At 39.8% G+C, this 16,073-nt stretch overlaps 1 protein-coding gene across 5 annotated transcripts in view; it reads left to right on the forward strand.

Moving 5' to 3' along the window:
• The window catches only part of svep1 (sushi, von Willebrand factor type A, EGF and pentraxin domain containing 1), a 112,553-nt gene that overhangs the window by 28,061 nt on the left and 68,419 nt on the right, over positions 1 to 16,073 (forward strand). For all 5 annotated transcript variants that reach the window (XM_060874919.1, XM_060874918.1, XM_060874921.1 and 2 more), the window contains exons 4-7: positions 9,719 to 9,877; positions 10,369 to 10,548; positions 12,527 to 12,706; positions 14,820 to 15,014. In XM_060874919.1, coding sequence (XP_060730902.1) covers positions 9,719 to 9,877; positions 10,369 to 10,548; positions 12,527 to 12,706; positions 14,820 to 15,014 — 714 coding nt within the window. The remainder of the gene's footprint in view (positions 1 to 9,718; positions 9,878 to 10,368; positions 10,549 to 12,526; positions 12,707 to 14,819; positions 15,015 to 16,073) is intronic.

The following is a 16,073-nucleotide window of genomic DNA, read 5'->3' on the forward strand; positions in this document are numbered from 1 at the left end:
TTCTGGCAGGATTTTGTTTTGAACAAGTTTCTCATGTCCATATCCCAGTTCTTGCTTCAGTCCAAGACATTGAATATTGTTATCTAAGGGCTGCGAATGTAATCCTATAAACTATTCTGTGATCAATCCAGCAATTCTGCACTACTTGTACTCATACTGACCATCCTTTGAACACATATACTACTGTCTGATGATTTCTAGTCACACTCTGGTGACATCCAAAAAAAGAATGGGTTTCTTTTTAGCTTGAGATTTGTGCTAAGATAAATTTCATTTATCATAATGGTAACCTGGAGCCTATCCCAGGAGACGTTGGGCTTAAGGAAGGTTACACTCTGGATGCAAACTACGCACGAAAATGTGTCGAGGTGGAAATAGAACCCCCAACCCCGGAGGTGTGAGGCAACAAAAACTAAAATTATATTTAATATTATTCTTTAAATCCTGCTCATGTTTCTGACAGCATGGTGGAAATGTAAATTAGGAAACACTTGTGAAATGAGGTAGTTCTTGGACAGGGTAGTTGTTAGACCCTATATTTCCTTAAGGAGTTCTCAAAACTCTTATTCATCTGGCAACTCAGTCATGGGCACCTCAGTCACGCTTACTACAGTATAGAGCAATGCTTTAGAACTGTGTATATGGGATATTCTAGTAAACACTAAGCTCTCTGTCTCTTGAGTGTTTCGATAAAGAAAGCTGCGAAAGCTTTTTGTCTTACACACTGAATATTGCCAGTAATCGATGCAGCAGGAGGGTTACCTCCAGTGTTGTTCCCATCTCTGAGGCATTACATAATGTTTAAAAACCCAGTCAAATTGTCTTCCCAGGGTTAAGGAGATTCTCTTCATCTCTCATGTGTCAAATAAAGGAAGAGAGTGAAAGTCTTTCCATAGTGGAATTTTGGGGAAACCCAACATTTCTTTTCTTTCCCAACTTACCTATCTACAGTATCTATCTATCTATCTATCTATCTATCTATCTATCTATCTATCTATCTATCTATCTATCTATCTATCTATCTATCTATCTATCTATCTATCTATCTATTTTTTTCAATGGCTCTTGTTTTGAGTTCTACCTGTTATTCATCTCTCTTATTGAATAAGTCATTATAAGCGGATCAGGTCTTCACTCCTACAGCTCAGTTGTAGCCATGATCTCATATATATGTTTCTGGCACAGTTATAAGAGCCAGAAAGTTTCCAGCTTGGGCCTCTGAATCTAGAGAACAATCCAGAATAGCATTTATTTGAGAGCTTTATCCTTCCAAACATTACAAAGTCAAGGTGTAACATTAAGTCATTCTGCTCTCAAAATACGGTGATCAAATGATAATTCATGTCGGATTTATTTATTTATTTTTGTTAAATTCGTTATACACAGTGTTATATACACGTTGTTAAACCTTTATAGTTCAGCTCGGTTTGTAAGCTCACAAAATAAACCAATTTTTATCTTTAAACCAATGACAGCCTGATATGAACATTATGGATGATCTTTTAGCCACAGAACCTGAATGTTATGGTATATTTTGACAGGGTTGCTATATTAATCTTTGAGAATATGGTGACGCAGAGCAAGATTTCCACACCTAAATCCTGCTTTTGTCTATGTGTGACAAATATATGCTAGTTTTATATATAAGCTAACAGTTAACCTGCTAGGTAGCAATGTGCTAACATTACTTACAGTACAATACAGCACAGGGGTACAGTAGCAGTAAGCAATGTCAAGAAAGCTCAAGAAACTCTTAGAAGAAGAAACTGAATTTGAAACAGATACGTCATTAAATAAAAAGTTAAAAAGTATAAAACTGGTTAAAGTGCAGCTGTATTGTGAATATCTAATACAAAGCCAACTTTAGTGTAGGAATATTAATCCTTTATTAGAAGGGAATTATATAACAGTTTATTTTTGAGGGGATTTTTCCATGATACAACATTGAGACATAACTTTAAGAAAGTTTAATAAAACATGATGAATAACAACAGGATTTCACAAAGTTTATACCTTTTCTTCGGTTGTAACGGATAACGGATCCTGTGAAAGATTCAGGAGTGAATGTGTGTTTTTGCATAATTCAAAAAAGTTGGATTTGTTTTTCCACATGCAAACCTTCAAGACAAATGAGTCAGAAATCCTTTTTGACTTCAAAATCTCATTTGTTTATTAAATTCTGTTAAATTATATGCATGAATTTTACCCCAGACTATAAAAGATGAATTTTTCAGGAGATTGTGTTTGTGCACTGATGTGGCCTCGGGGCTCATGCATGCAATCTGTGATGAACAACTAAAGGCAATCATCAGCTGCAGAACAACGACATCACCAGATATGTTTTTCATGTGCATCATTCATACCTCATACCTTCAGGCTACTGAGAGGATGCCGATTAAGCACTAATGTTTTACACTAAAAGGTTTTTCCTGCATGGCTGCCCTCGTACGTGAGTTTCTGTGACCAGACGACACGTTCTGTTGTCTGTAGTGTTGTATGGCTCATGCATAGCAGATGCCTCTGCTTCCCCAGAGACCTGCACGAGCCTAGACTCGAGGCTTCAATTCATATTTTAACCGGAGCGGATCAAACCGAAGATTTAACAGTCTTTTTGCTGTTGTTTGCACAGGAGGAGAGCCAGATGGAGTTCTGTAATGGGGCCTCCTGCGGGTGTTTGGCACACGTTGTTGTTTAATGTCGATCCCAAGTTTAGGATCTATTTTAGCACTATATTGTAATAATTGTGGACCTTGGAAGGCGAGCCCAGATTAGATCACAAGCAAGGCCTCTTCTGCATGACTGTTTTACTGAGAAACATGAACAGTGAATTCCACAGCTCGCCACAGAGCTGTAAAGTGTCTTAATTAATGGCTGCAGGATAGAGGAGCAAGAGTTTGAAACTGTGTAATCTTGTAAAGTGACTGTTACTTTAGATCATAAATAGCTTGAAAAGTGCTCACAAAATGCAAGTGTGTGTGTGTGTGTGTGTGTGTGTGTGTGAGAGAGACTATAAATTTGACACATTCTTGATTCAGTGTGTATATACTGTATGTATGCATCACTATCATAGAATGTGTCAACTTTATTGTCTCACACAGAGACACACACACACACACACACACACACACACACACACTGCTGATTAACAGTGATAGTGATGCATATGTACAGTGTACACACAATGAATCCCTGAATGTTTTGAATTTATAATTCCTCTCTCTCTCTCTCTCTCTCTCTCTCTCTCTCTCTCTCTCACACACACACACACACACACACACACACACACACACACACATAGCAGGTGATCAGGAGATCAGCAGGTGGTTGAGACAAATGAGATCTTGTGAGATCTTAATAAACAACACCTCAAAACTTCTTCAAAAATTTATACTGTACATAAATATACCTCCACAGTTCCAAACACTCTCCCATAATACTTATATAAACACTATCCCATAATACTTATATAAACACTATCCCATAATACTCAATGTTTCCTGATTCTTTACATTTTGTACATGTTGTTACTGAAGGGTTGTTTAATATAATTTTGATATAAAGTGACCTTGGGTTTGTGAAAGGCACTATATAGATAAACATCATCTTCTTATATCTTTATACTTTTCTCATCTCGCCTTCTCTTTAGCAGCCCCACAGCAGCTTCTTGACTCAATTTCAGACTCATAAAGAGGAGATTTACTGTATGTGTGCCATGTAAGGCAGCTTTTCCACAGGCTCTTGTTAAACATGCTCTAATTCCTTTCCCGGGGACGACCCAGGGGTCACGGTGGACAAGGGCATGAGAGCACAGTAGCAGCACACACCCGCCTTTCTCCTGTTCCTCCCACACACACCAACTTTTTTCACTTGACTCTGCTTTTGTTCTGTGCTGCACTTTCACTCAAATCCTTCTCAGGCTTAATTACTTAAATGTGCCTTTTAAGTTTATAGTCTTTGCTTTGCTATTTTACTGCATCCTCTTAAAGAGTCTCTGCTGGATTTTTCTGTCTATTTCCCTTATGCAAAAGACATACTCGGACATACAGATTAGGATTAGATTAGATTAGATTAGATTAGATTAGATTAGATTAGATTAGATTAGATTAAAATATCTGCTGCCAGACAACACTGTATTAATATTTCTGGTTAAACATCAACAAAGTTGGTCTAGTTAAATACTCTAAAATGTGAAAATCTGAGTAAGACACATAAACAAGTGAATTGAAAATATCTGTGAATTTTATATTTTAACAATATATTAGATGAATTACTTGACCAGTAATGCCAATCAATGGCAATCTCTCTCTCTCTCTCTCTCTCTCTCTCTCTCTCTCTCATTCTCTCTCTCTCTCTCTCTCTCTCTCTCTCTCTCTCTCTCTCTCTCTCTCTCTCTCTCTCTCTCTCTCTCTCTGTCTCTCTCTCTCTCTCTCTCTCTCTCTCTCTCTCTCTCTCTCTCTCGCTCTCTCTCTGTCTTGCTCTTTCTCTCTGTCTTGCTCTTTCCCTTTCTAGTGTCAGTGAATGGTGATTGAGTATAAGTCTGCTCTCTTCCTCTGTCTATCAGTGACAGTTTTGAGAGCCTCTAACCCAACACATCTGCTGAACCTTAAATCTGCTGTCATTATTCTCTCTCTCTCTCTCTCTCTCTCTCTCTCTCTCTCTCTCTCTCTCTCTCTCTCTCTCTCTCTCTTTCTCTCTCTCAAACACACACACACACACACAAACACATTCAAAATCTGTGCTAGTCATCATTTCATGGATGGCTGGATATCAGAGGGAAGGATTTGTAAATCAGCATTGATTAGCTGTTTTTAGCTTCTTTAGCTTTACAGTAAATGATACAGTAAAAATTCTTGTTTGTGGTGATCACACGTGTTTAAATAAAGAAAACCTCTGGATTATATGTATAAATGTTACCTTTAGCGACATTCCTATCTCTGCTCTGTTCCTATCCTTAACGCTTAGCGTCTCTGGTTCCTGCTTTACTTTTAGCAGATTGTTAGCACTCATTCATTTACATTTACATTGATGGCTATCTGAAGTGCTTTCTATTCAAATAAACACACACTGGAACCGTGCCCAGGTCATATGTTAAACACACTCCAGATACACTCACTGTTTAACAGACTCTGTAGTCCTGACTGGCTTTTGACTGTTTGTAATAAGAGTTTGTTTTTTCCTTATCCTCTCTGTTATACCCTTATTTAAGGCTTATGTCTCTTTTGTGTCTGTGTATATAAGTGTGCGTGCATGTGTATTGTGTGTGTGTGTATTGTACGGGCGTCAAAAATTTTTATGAAGCTGACAGAAGACAATTTAGATCATACAAAGGCACATGGAGGATGTAATGAAGCGCTTTAACTACAGCTGCGTGAATGTGGAGAGACACGGCAGCGCCTCGGCTTTATTGCACCGACTTCTCCGTTGACGATGTAATGGAAAGAACAATTATCATTTTTATTTGATGGATTAACGTGTCACTTGCCATGTAGTTTCCATCTTAGAAATTAGTCTTAAAGCACACAGCGTTATGGCTTTTTTTTGTGCCGACAGCAAAGTGGAACTCTCTCTGATTCGGACGCCGCACAATTTGTATCAAGTTGTTTTTTTTTAAAATGTTTCGTTTATTTTTTTTATTTTATGTGGTTGCTGCTTTTGTTTGTTCTGGTTCTTTTTATTACCAGCGTTCGTCATGCGATGCTGCACTGGGTGTACCTCTGCTAAGCCTTTTCTGCAGGATGTGTGACATAGCGTGATGTTTATTCCTTCTTCCAGCATAAAAGAAAGGATGTGGAGGAGTGTGTAGAATCTCAGAGTGGCCAAGTGCTGTGGTTAAACTCTCTATTTAGCCTTCATCCACAGTCTGATACTCTCAGGCTGGTTTGACTCTCGTTTCGTGCTCCAGATGTTTTTTAGTACATCCACAACTACACGCTTTCCAACAAACATGTCAGCATCGAATTTGAGAAAATGAACTATTGCAAAATGTCTGCAAGTGCCACCAAAATATGGAAAAACTGTTTTTTTTAATATATATTCTTGATGATGGCACTGGAAACCATTAAGAAATCATTATACGTTATTTGTGTGGAATTTCAAAAGTGTGGATCAGGCAACTGATAGGAACAATCACATTTGGGCAGATAAATATTGTTCAGATCCATTGGATCTCTAAATCATTTTGTATATTTCGGAGAGGTTTGCTTGGAAGGGTGAGATGACAGCAGCGTGTTATACAGACTGAGCAAGTTGATCTCGGTCCAGTTCCAAACCCACTTTTGGTTTGATTGCAGTGAAAAGATTATTTGCCTCTGATTCACCTCATCTGCATTTTTGTAGACGCAAGTTGCTAAAGTGGGAGACGAAAAACTGAGCCAGAGGACACAGCTGCAGAAATACGTGTTCTGACTATTCTGCCTGACAAACAGGATGTAACAACAACACAAAGCATATTTTTAACCATTCTTTCATCATTTTTTTGTTTTTGTATGATTTTTACTAATAGGTGTGAAAGCACGCAGTATCACACACTAGAGGAACTGGTTAAAAAGGAAGGTCTGAAATAAAAAAAATAAAAAAAATTAAATAACAATTTTAAAAAATATTAATATGATTTTTTTTGTCATATTTATTAAGTAAATCGCACATCAATTAGCTGTCAAATACAAAAAAAAAATCTACTCAGAGGGCAAAATCTAGTTTGTTGTTTTTTTTCAGACTTTGTGATCCAACTAATCAAGACAGGCAGAAAGCTTTGCTTCTTAAACCTGCGTTCAGTCGCTCTTGCTCTAATCTGTGTAAAAGTGTTTTGGAGTCGTAATTTTTGGAGGTTGTTCAAATTTCGAGTTTCAATATTAATGACTCCACCTTTACTCCAATGCTGTTCGGTTCCTGATCTAGAGCACGGTGTAATTACTTTGATTTCAGGAAAACATGTACTTGTTTTCATTAGTAATATCCTTGTTTTTTTTTTTTTAAAGCTCAGTGTAGAGGAAATGAGAAATAAGTGGTGTTTCATCCTGGTGGTATTTTAATGATTCATTCATTTCCGTTTGAGTGGAAGCTTTATTTCTGGAGATATTTCTAAGTAAGTTTGAAACTATGAGAGCAGTAGGATAACATGGGGCATGAGGAGAAGAAGCAGGCGTGTGATTTTGCAGGTGTCAGCAGTAGGACTCGCATGCTTGCTTGCCTGCGTGCTCGCTGGGGTAGATGTGTGAAGCTTCCTTTCTGGATCCAATTTGCTTACTTCCTTCACTTTCAACTCCTCTCACTGTGGGTTTTCAGCTGCATTTGCAGAAGTCCAGGGTCTCTTGTGATTAGCCCTGTCTGGCCTGCACGGTTGTCTGTGAGCAGAGGCGGAGAGAATTATTCCTGACTATATGGAAAAACAATGAGAGGAGCACATCTTTCTGGTCTGGTATGTATGTGGATCCATGAAGATGTGCCAAATAGAGGATTCCCGTGAGGAGATGGACCAGATGAAGCGTAGACTTTTTTAGGAAGTACAGCCACAGCCTTCAAGTAGGGTTCAGATTTTACAACCAGGAAAGTGCACACTTGCTCAAGCGTTTGACACACTGAGAGCCTATTAACGCACTTTACTTGTTCATTTTTTACCCTTTCTTTATTCTGGGGGGCTGTAAGTGGGGGGAACACTCTGCTACTGGTCAGCATTTACATGGTCTGCTTCCTCTTTTTTTAACCAGTCGTGGGTTTCCTGGAGGAAATCAGGGATTGAAGCTCATTACCACAGAGTTATGTGACACACAGCTGCTGTGCAGTGATTCAGATTGTAATTAGCACCAGAACTTTTCTTAAAGACTCATCTGGGGCCTGGTTCCTGTGTCATTACTGCAGATAAGTCAGGCCAGGAGTTCATGCCTTGATTTAAGCGAGAGTAAAGGATGAAAGAAGAGGAAATATAGAGTTTGCAATAAAAACGACTTTGGGATGTATTTCTGTCACTTAGTACTGGAAATGTTCTCATGCTACGATTCCTATACAGAAAGTCAGAGCGTTTGAATATTCAACACGTGTTATTCCTGATTAAAAAAAATAAAATAAAAGTTATCCCTTCTTCCTGAGCTTTCTGGAATTTACAAGCAGAATAGGTGTTGATGTATGGAGTAAATCTTTGCGGCCTAAACTTTGCACCCTCTCACACTCTTTTTCATACAGCACATCAGTTAAGTTGTTAAAAGGAGACATATATTGTTTCATTTTCTCCCTGATTTGTACTTTCTCTTGTTTTTTTATATGGTAATCTATCATCTTCCTTCCTGCTTTTCATTCTTTCATATCTCTGTCTTTCCTGTCCCACCCTGTCTCCATCTGTCTCTCTTTCTTTTTTTTTTTTTACTCGCATGCACACGCTTTCTTCATTATCTATCTTTTGCTTTGGCAGTATTTCTGTCTGTCTCTCTGTCACTCATACACTTTTTTCCCTTCTGTCTCCGTCTTTTTCCTTTCAGAACACATGATTACTCTGTTAATGTCCTATTCTACCATCTGTGTATCTCTGTCTTATTCTGTCTGCCCCTGTCCAGTTGTCAGTTTTGGTGTCTTCGCTCTCTGAGCCTCAGAGTGAATCCGCTGCTCGCTTCCTTCTTTATACGTAGTCTACAGTATCATAGACCAAAACAAGAAAAGAGAACAAATGAGACATGTAAGATCCAGATGGAGATGGAGAAAAGACGGAGATTAGTCTGAAATTAGTTCTTCTAATTTGAAAGAAGTTGAAACTGAAATTTCAAAAATTAGCCCAAAGCTAATGTGGAGGATTTGCTTTATTTTTTATGCTAATTGAACCGACCAAAGCTTTATCCTCGTTGACCAAGACACACTCTAGTTATTTCCATTTGTATTTACAAAACATGCCTTTGATTGTGTTTCGTGTTAACAGATGTGAACGGTTGTACAAAGAGACACCAGATTCTTGGTCATTTATCCACCACTTTCCAGTAAATAAACAAAGATCCAGTCAATGCAGTGATCTGCAAAACCTCAAGCAATCTGAAGACTTTGGTCATTTAGCTGTGGTTTCCAGAATTTCAACTATTGAAGAAAATCTGTTCCAGTGCTCAGAAATTCAGTTACCACATGCTGTTTCAAAGAACCATACACAGAGCTGGCAAATTAAGTGCAAAAGTTATGTTAATATGTTAAATGCTTAAGTTCATTTTCTTGGCACAGAAAATAACCCGGATGCAGTTGCCAGATGTTTCCAAGAAATCCCCGAGATGTTTTTTTTAATAATGTGTAGACGTCTGAAAAAAGCTAGAAATAATCAGGGACGGAAAATGAAGCTTGATGAATTAGACATCTTTTTTTTAATTGTTGTCAAAATAAATACACCTAGTGAATGTACTTTAAAATAAAAAAAGATTAAAAAAAAGATATTTAAAAAAATGATAATTATGTGATGATATTTCAATGGGAACATGGCAGGGATTTAAATAGAGTCTAGTATATTGACAATATATCAGTGCATGAATATTTTTTAATGAATACATTCACTTTTAGTTTCATTTAATTATTCACACTAATTATTTATCGACTGTTAAACTGTTTTTCATACTGAGGCCATGAAGTTATAATGTAAATGAGGGATGAAGGTAATGTGTATGCATTCATGTGTCCCAAAATGATGATGACCCCTGACCTATATTCTCTCTCTCTCTCTCTCTCTCTCTCTCTCTCTCTCTCTCTCTCTGTGCAGCATGCCCACCTGGGACGTACAAGCCCGTGGCAATACCAGGGGGCGTGGGGACGTGTTTGCCGTGTCCGGACCCTCGGCACACCTCCAGACCTGGCAGCACTTCTGTGTCTGACTGTGTGTGTAATGAGGGATACACACTGCACAATCACACCTGCCAAGGTACACAGCACATGATGATGATGATGATGATGATGATGATGATGATGATGATGATGATGATAATGCTTTTTTTATTCTGACATTCTTTTCATGTTCATTGGACCTTCAAAACATTTCCATACACATTAAGCATTGCATGAATATGTTATGAAGCAATAATCGACCATTTAGCCCAAACCTGTTTTTTCTACTACATGAGCAATACACTCAGTTATCATTATGGGTTGAAGTATTAGGAAATCTTCTATAAAGTGCCCGCATGTCATCTTGCCCTTTGCCCTTTGCCCTTTTGGAAACTGTATTTTCTTGTAGAAGAATGGAATTGGCCGTCCTTGTGCATTCAAAACTGTTATAAAACTGCACTTATTTATGCCCACATACCAGCAACATTTCTATTTTAAACGCTTTTATTTTTAACCCCAGGCATGTGACTACCGATTGAATGTGTTACGTGACTGTTTCTGTCCTGCTTTCTCTTTTTCACTCTTTAGCGGTGGTGTGTCCGGTTCTCTCTGCTCCAGAGAATGGCTTCTTCATCCAGAACATGTGTAATAACCAGTTTAACTCAGCATGTGGTGTGAGATGTCTAGCAGGGTTTGAGCTGCAAGGGAGCAGCATCAGATTGTGCCAAGCAGATGGCACCTGGTCTGGAGCTCCATCCATCTGTACAGGTGAGGCTGAAGACTCATATATACAGTACATGTTTGATGACCTTCACTGTGTGGCCAGGCTCTGGATATAACCAGATATATTCCCTTGCTATTTACATTTTTACACTGATTCAACACTGTGTGTAATGGGCAGTGGTAACTTATTGGTTAAGATGTTGGACTACTGATTGGAAGGTATATGCTAATGTTGAGTTCATTTATTTTAACCACATTCATGCTTTGTACGGTACACAGACTTTCCATAGCATTTTGCATCTTGAAAGGTCATTTATCAGCACCATCACTTCAGACCAAGTTGAGAGATGCAACAGAAAAGCATCATCCTATCATCATGAGATTCTCCAATCCTATGATGCCACAGTCAGAGATGCCACAGTTGCCACAGTCTCTCTCTCTCTCTCTCTCTCTCTCTCAATCTTTCTCCCTCTCTCACTGTGTGTGTGTGTGTGTGTGTGTGTGTGTGTGTGTGTGTGGGTGTGTGTGTGTGTGAGTGTGGGTTTGTGTGTTTGTGTGCATGTCCATAGAACCACCATAGTCTGCTTTTTATTTACTCTTAAAGACCTATTCACTGTTTCACACACACAAACACACACACACACACACACACACACACACACACACAAATAAAATATGACACAAATCTTATGCAGCAGTAAATCCACTCCAAGTAAAGGGAGGAAACAAAACAGACAAGAAAGCGGCCCATTCATTCGTTCCTTCATTCATTCATTTTGTAACAAGTAACCGCTTTCTCCTGGTCAGGGTCAGGGTGGATCTGGGAACACTAGGCTTAAGGCAGGAATACATCATGGGTGAGACACCAATTCTTCACTGTGCACCTTGCACACATTCACACAGTCCGGCACAACAAAGAAGCAACACAGACAAGCCAGTCCACATCCCAACATGTGTTTTGGTGGTTGGAGTAAACCAGAGGACTGGGAGGGAACCCATGCAGACACAAAGAAAACATCTCCACATAGACACTCCCGTGAGTTTAGGACTGAAGCTGTGAGTTGGCAACATTACAGCAGGAAACATATAATACCAGCACACACATAACAAAGTAACCAATATCTATACTGAATATAATTACATATGAATATCAACAAATAGGAAGACAACAAATAGGGCACAAGGGTTGAGAGAGAGAGAGAAAAAAGCAAGAATGAGATGAGAATTAAATGATAGCGCAGCACAATGTGATGAATGCTGAGATATTACATACAGTATGAGTGTTCTGTGTGTTCAGACTGTCTAAACACTACATGGCCAGAGTTAGGAACCAGCTCCAACATGACAATGCACAAAGCAAGCGCCTTGACATTGTTTGGCGAACACTGCAAGTTCCCTGACTGAATTGCAACACAGCTTGCACTCCTGACCTTCTCACCCAACATCAGTCCTTGTTTTTCCAGAAACCTTTGACTCTACAGTGTATCTCAGAACAGCGTGTGCGTGTGTATAAAATAAATTTGCCTTAATTTTTCAGAATCTCGTTCTCTGGTACACCACCATTCTCAGTATAAACAAAAATTACAGGTCTCTAAGCCACAGCCACAGACTCTTACTAACTTTATTGCTCTCACTTACTCACTTCCTGTCTTCCCTCTAATGTTCTTCAATTCTGGCTTGTGATTCATTCCTGCATGTATAATTTGTTTATTCTTATTTATTTTTTGTGTGTGTGTGTGTGTGTGTTTTTTTTATCTCTGTTATGCTGCACATAAAGTTGCCTATACATTCATTCATTTTACAATTTTATCCAAAATGATGTGTAATGGTAAGTGAGACAAAATACAATCCAAGCTGTTAAAGAAGTTTCATTTAATATGACAATGTATCTACCAAGAAGCTAGAAACATGGCAAGATAGATCAGACAGAACAGAAACACGAGCACTGGACTAAGTGCTGAGGGTCATGATACAATTCAAAGTTTTGACACTAACAAGTTAGTGATGTGTGTGTTGTACGCAGCACGTTCCTGTCCGGTCCTGTCCACTCCACAGCACGGACAGCTGAACTGCAGCGCCGACGTCTCCTCCTCTCAGCTCGAGTGTGCAGTACGCTGTCAGAAAGGCTTCAGACTGGAGGGCAAAGCCAGACTCACCTGCCTGCCAAGCTCACAGTGGAGCGGCCCTCCACCTCGGTGTGTGGGTAAGCTAACAAGGGCATGTTTGTGTGTGAGTGTGTGTGTGGTCACATTTGTGTCTGTGGTAGTTTGACATTTACGTTTAGGGCATTTGGCAGACACTCAGGCAAATCCAAAGCTCAGAACTGCCTCATTATTTACTTGGAAAGCAAATCCTTATATTAGTGCAAGAGCGTAAAAATACCAAAAGTGTGTAATTTGTGTTCATTCAAGTTCTTCACACAAACATGCATGGAGAAGTGAGTTCCACCACCTGGAGGCCAGTACAGAAGAAAGGTTGATGCTTGTCCTTCTTGCATCGTGATGGGGTTAGTAGAGATGGGGTTGGAGAGATGAACAGCGGACCAGGGCTAAATAATTGTAGGCATCTTGTTTTTTAAGTTTAATGCAGCTGGTAATGGAGGTGTGACACAAGTGAACCCACTAAATCCAGCTGCATTTGAGTGCCTAATAAATAGCATGTGCAGGAAGAACAACCAGGAGTGTGTATCAATAGGCGAGTCTGGCACGAGAGGGTGAACAAGTACCTGGGGAAAGGAGTAAAATTTCCTTCAATAGATAGAAGGGCAGAGTTTCTGAGTGAGTGTAGGCTATAGGAGTCTATGACGCTCATAAGGAAAGGAAGATTTGGGTGTCAGCTGCATATCAGAGATATCTCGTTTCACCAGGAGAACCGTGGGTTGTTACACACTAAAATCTACATTAAAGGAAAATGTGAATCTGATGGAGCTAATGTCATATCATCTTATTAACCAACCAGACATTGATATAATGTTTATCCTGCAAGATGTTGACAGTTCCATAATTTTTGCTGTCATCTCTCAATTTTGTGGGAAACAAATTAAAACCCCAGACTCCACTGGTTTCAGGGTGGGCGAGCGCTTTGTTTTTGAATGTGGAAAAACACCGTTAGTGAACGAGGCACCTAGCCTCAATAGTGTGTCTGCTTCTCTCTCGGACTCAAGAATCTCACCTCAGCTGTGTGCTTTAGCATGTGCTATATATTAGCCACAACCACAAGACAAACGCTGCAGAGCTTCTATGGCCAGGGTTTGTCTGCAACTCTCTGGCTTCTCTGTGCTCTGCCTCCCATGACTCACTGCGCTCCGTTTAAGCTCCAGACATCTGCTGAGCCAGTCAGCCAAACCTCACTAGCTGCTGTTTTTCGCTTTCCATTTCTCCATCTCTCTCAGTTTCTCTCCATGAGTCTGGTCCTTCAGCAGACGTTCATGTCACACCAGTGGCTTACTTTGTGGTCGGTGCTATTTGCTCTTCCATATAGTCAGATGGTCTGTGTAACCGAAGGGCATGAGGAGCTCCAGAGCATTTCAGAATTCAGTTGTGTTTGTTCTTGTGCTGTCAGTCGTATTGCATCCAGTCTTTCAGCATGTCTGCTAAAACCATAGCCAAGCCTATACAGTGACCTCCAAAGAGAAATGCTGTTTAGGGGGAAGGCTTCTTGCTGGCTGTGTGTGTGTGGCTTTTCTAACACTGTGTCCAAGAATGCAGAAACCCCATGTTTCTGTAATAGTGATGTGGGGAAACATCTCTCTCTCTCTCTCTCTCTCTCTCTCTCATCCAAACTATCATGGAAACTATGTCTCCAACATTTTAAGAGCATTATCACACCCTAAATAGACATGTTTTATAATGTGTTATAAAGTTTCTTCAGTAACGCTGTTATAAATCTTTTGCTAATTGCCCTCCTGTATGAGATTAAGCATTAGTTCATTACTTATCATTTATAATTTTATCACGTTTTCAGTAATCTCCGTCTTCTATCATTTTGGTATATTTAGCCATATCTGATCATTATTACATCTTAAAGACCATCATAATGTTCTTTTAATCAAAACACAATTCCTTTCTGGTCCTCTAACTACATTGCCTCACATTCTTCCTGTGTTTTGTGATCTCTAGATAAATTAAAAGGAATTTTAAAAGCTGTGTCATTTGTTTTTCTTCATCAAGTGGCGCCAGTACAGACATTTTACAATAAGATTAAGCATCTGACACTTTCAGAAATAAAATAAATTGATCGCTGATCTGTTAGTCTGATGGGATGTCTGTCCTCACTTCAACTCTCATTTCCTCCCTCTTTGTGTTGTTCCTTTTCAGAGGTGCGTTGTTCCTCCATTGTAACCCTTGAGCAGGTCCGTCTGTCCCCTCCTGCTTGTGGAAAAAGAGCAATGCGGACTGGAGCCGTGTGCAGATTTTCTTGTCGCCAGGGGTATCATCTCCTGGGTAATCCAGAGGTGCGCTGCCTGGCAACTGGAGAGTGGAGTAACGAGATGCATAAGGTCTCCTGTGCAGGTACCAGAACTGTGTGTGTGTGTGTGTGTGTGTGTATGAGAGAGAGAGAGAGAGAGAGAGTATGGTACTGTAGTCTGTAAGGCAGTGAAATGTGGAATCACAGACGTGCAGATGGGATGTCTGCTTCGGCAGGTGGTCTGTTTTTACTGCTATGACACCCAGCCGAACTTTCTGTGTAATGCCCAGCAGGCTTAGTGGAAACTCCTCAAACACCATGCGTGCAAAAACTAAAGGATTCCAGCATGGTCCAGTGACACTGGCTGTCTGAGCCCAGGCAGAATCTGAATAGAATTGATGGCTTCTGCTTTCTATCACTAAGATGCCCTCTCCAGAAACTGCACATTTATTCAGTTGGACAAGGGGTAGATAAAGGCTCTGTGCACCACTGTGAATGTGTGTGTGTATGCGTGTGTGTGTGTGTATGTATGTGTGTGTGTGTGTGTACATGTTTCTGTGTGTTTTTCATGTTTATAGCTACATGATTATAGCTAACACAGGAACGGATGCTGTCATTACGGAGTGTAAAGAAATAGCTCACCTGTTATCTATTCTAGCACATGTGTAACATGTGTGTGTGTGTGTTTGTATGTGTGTGTGTGCGTGTGCGTGTGTGTGTTTGTATGTGTGTGTGTGTATGGGTGTGTGTGTGTGTATGGGTGTGTGTGTGTATGGGTGTGTGTGTTTGTATGTGTGTGTGTGTTTGTATGTGTGTGTGTGTTTGTATGTGTTTGTGTGTGTTTGTATGGGTGTGTGTGTGTTTGTATGTGTGTGTTTGTATGTGTGTGCACGTGTGTGTGTGTTTGTATGTGTGTGCACGTGTGTGTGTGTTTGTATGTGTGTGTGTGTTTGTATGTGTGTGTGTGTGTGAGTGTTTGTATGTGTGTGTATGTGTGTGTTTGTACTGTATGTGTGTGCACGTGTGTGTGTTTGTATGTGTGTGTGTGTGTGTGTGTGTGTATGCGTGTGTGTGTGTTTGTATGTGTGTGTGTGTGTGTGTGTGTGTGTGTGTGTGCATGTGTGTTTGTATGTGTGTGTGTGTTTGTATGTGTGTGCACGTGT

This window comes from Tachysurus vachellii, chromosome 7, assembly GCF_030014155.1.
Source record: "Tachysurus vachellii isolate PV-2020 chromosome 7, HZAU_Pvac_v1, whole genome shotgun sequence".
Classification (NCBI taxonomy): domain Eukaryota; kingdom Metazoa; phylum Chordata; class Actinopteri; order Siluriformes; family Bagridae; genus Tachysurus; species Tachysurus vachellii.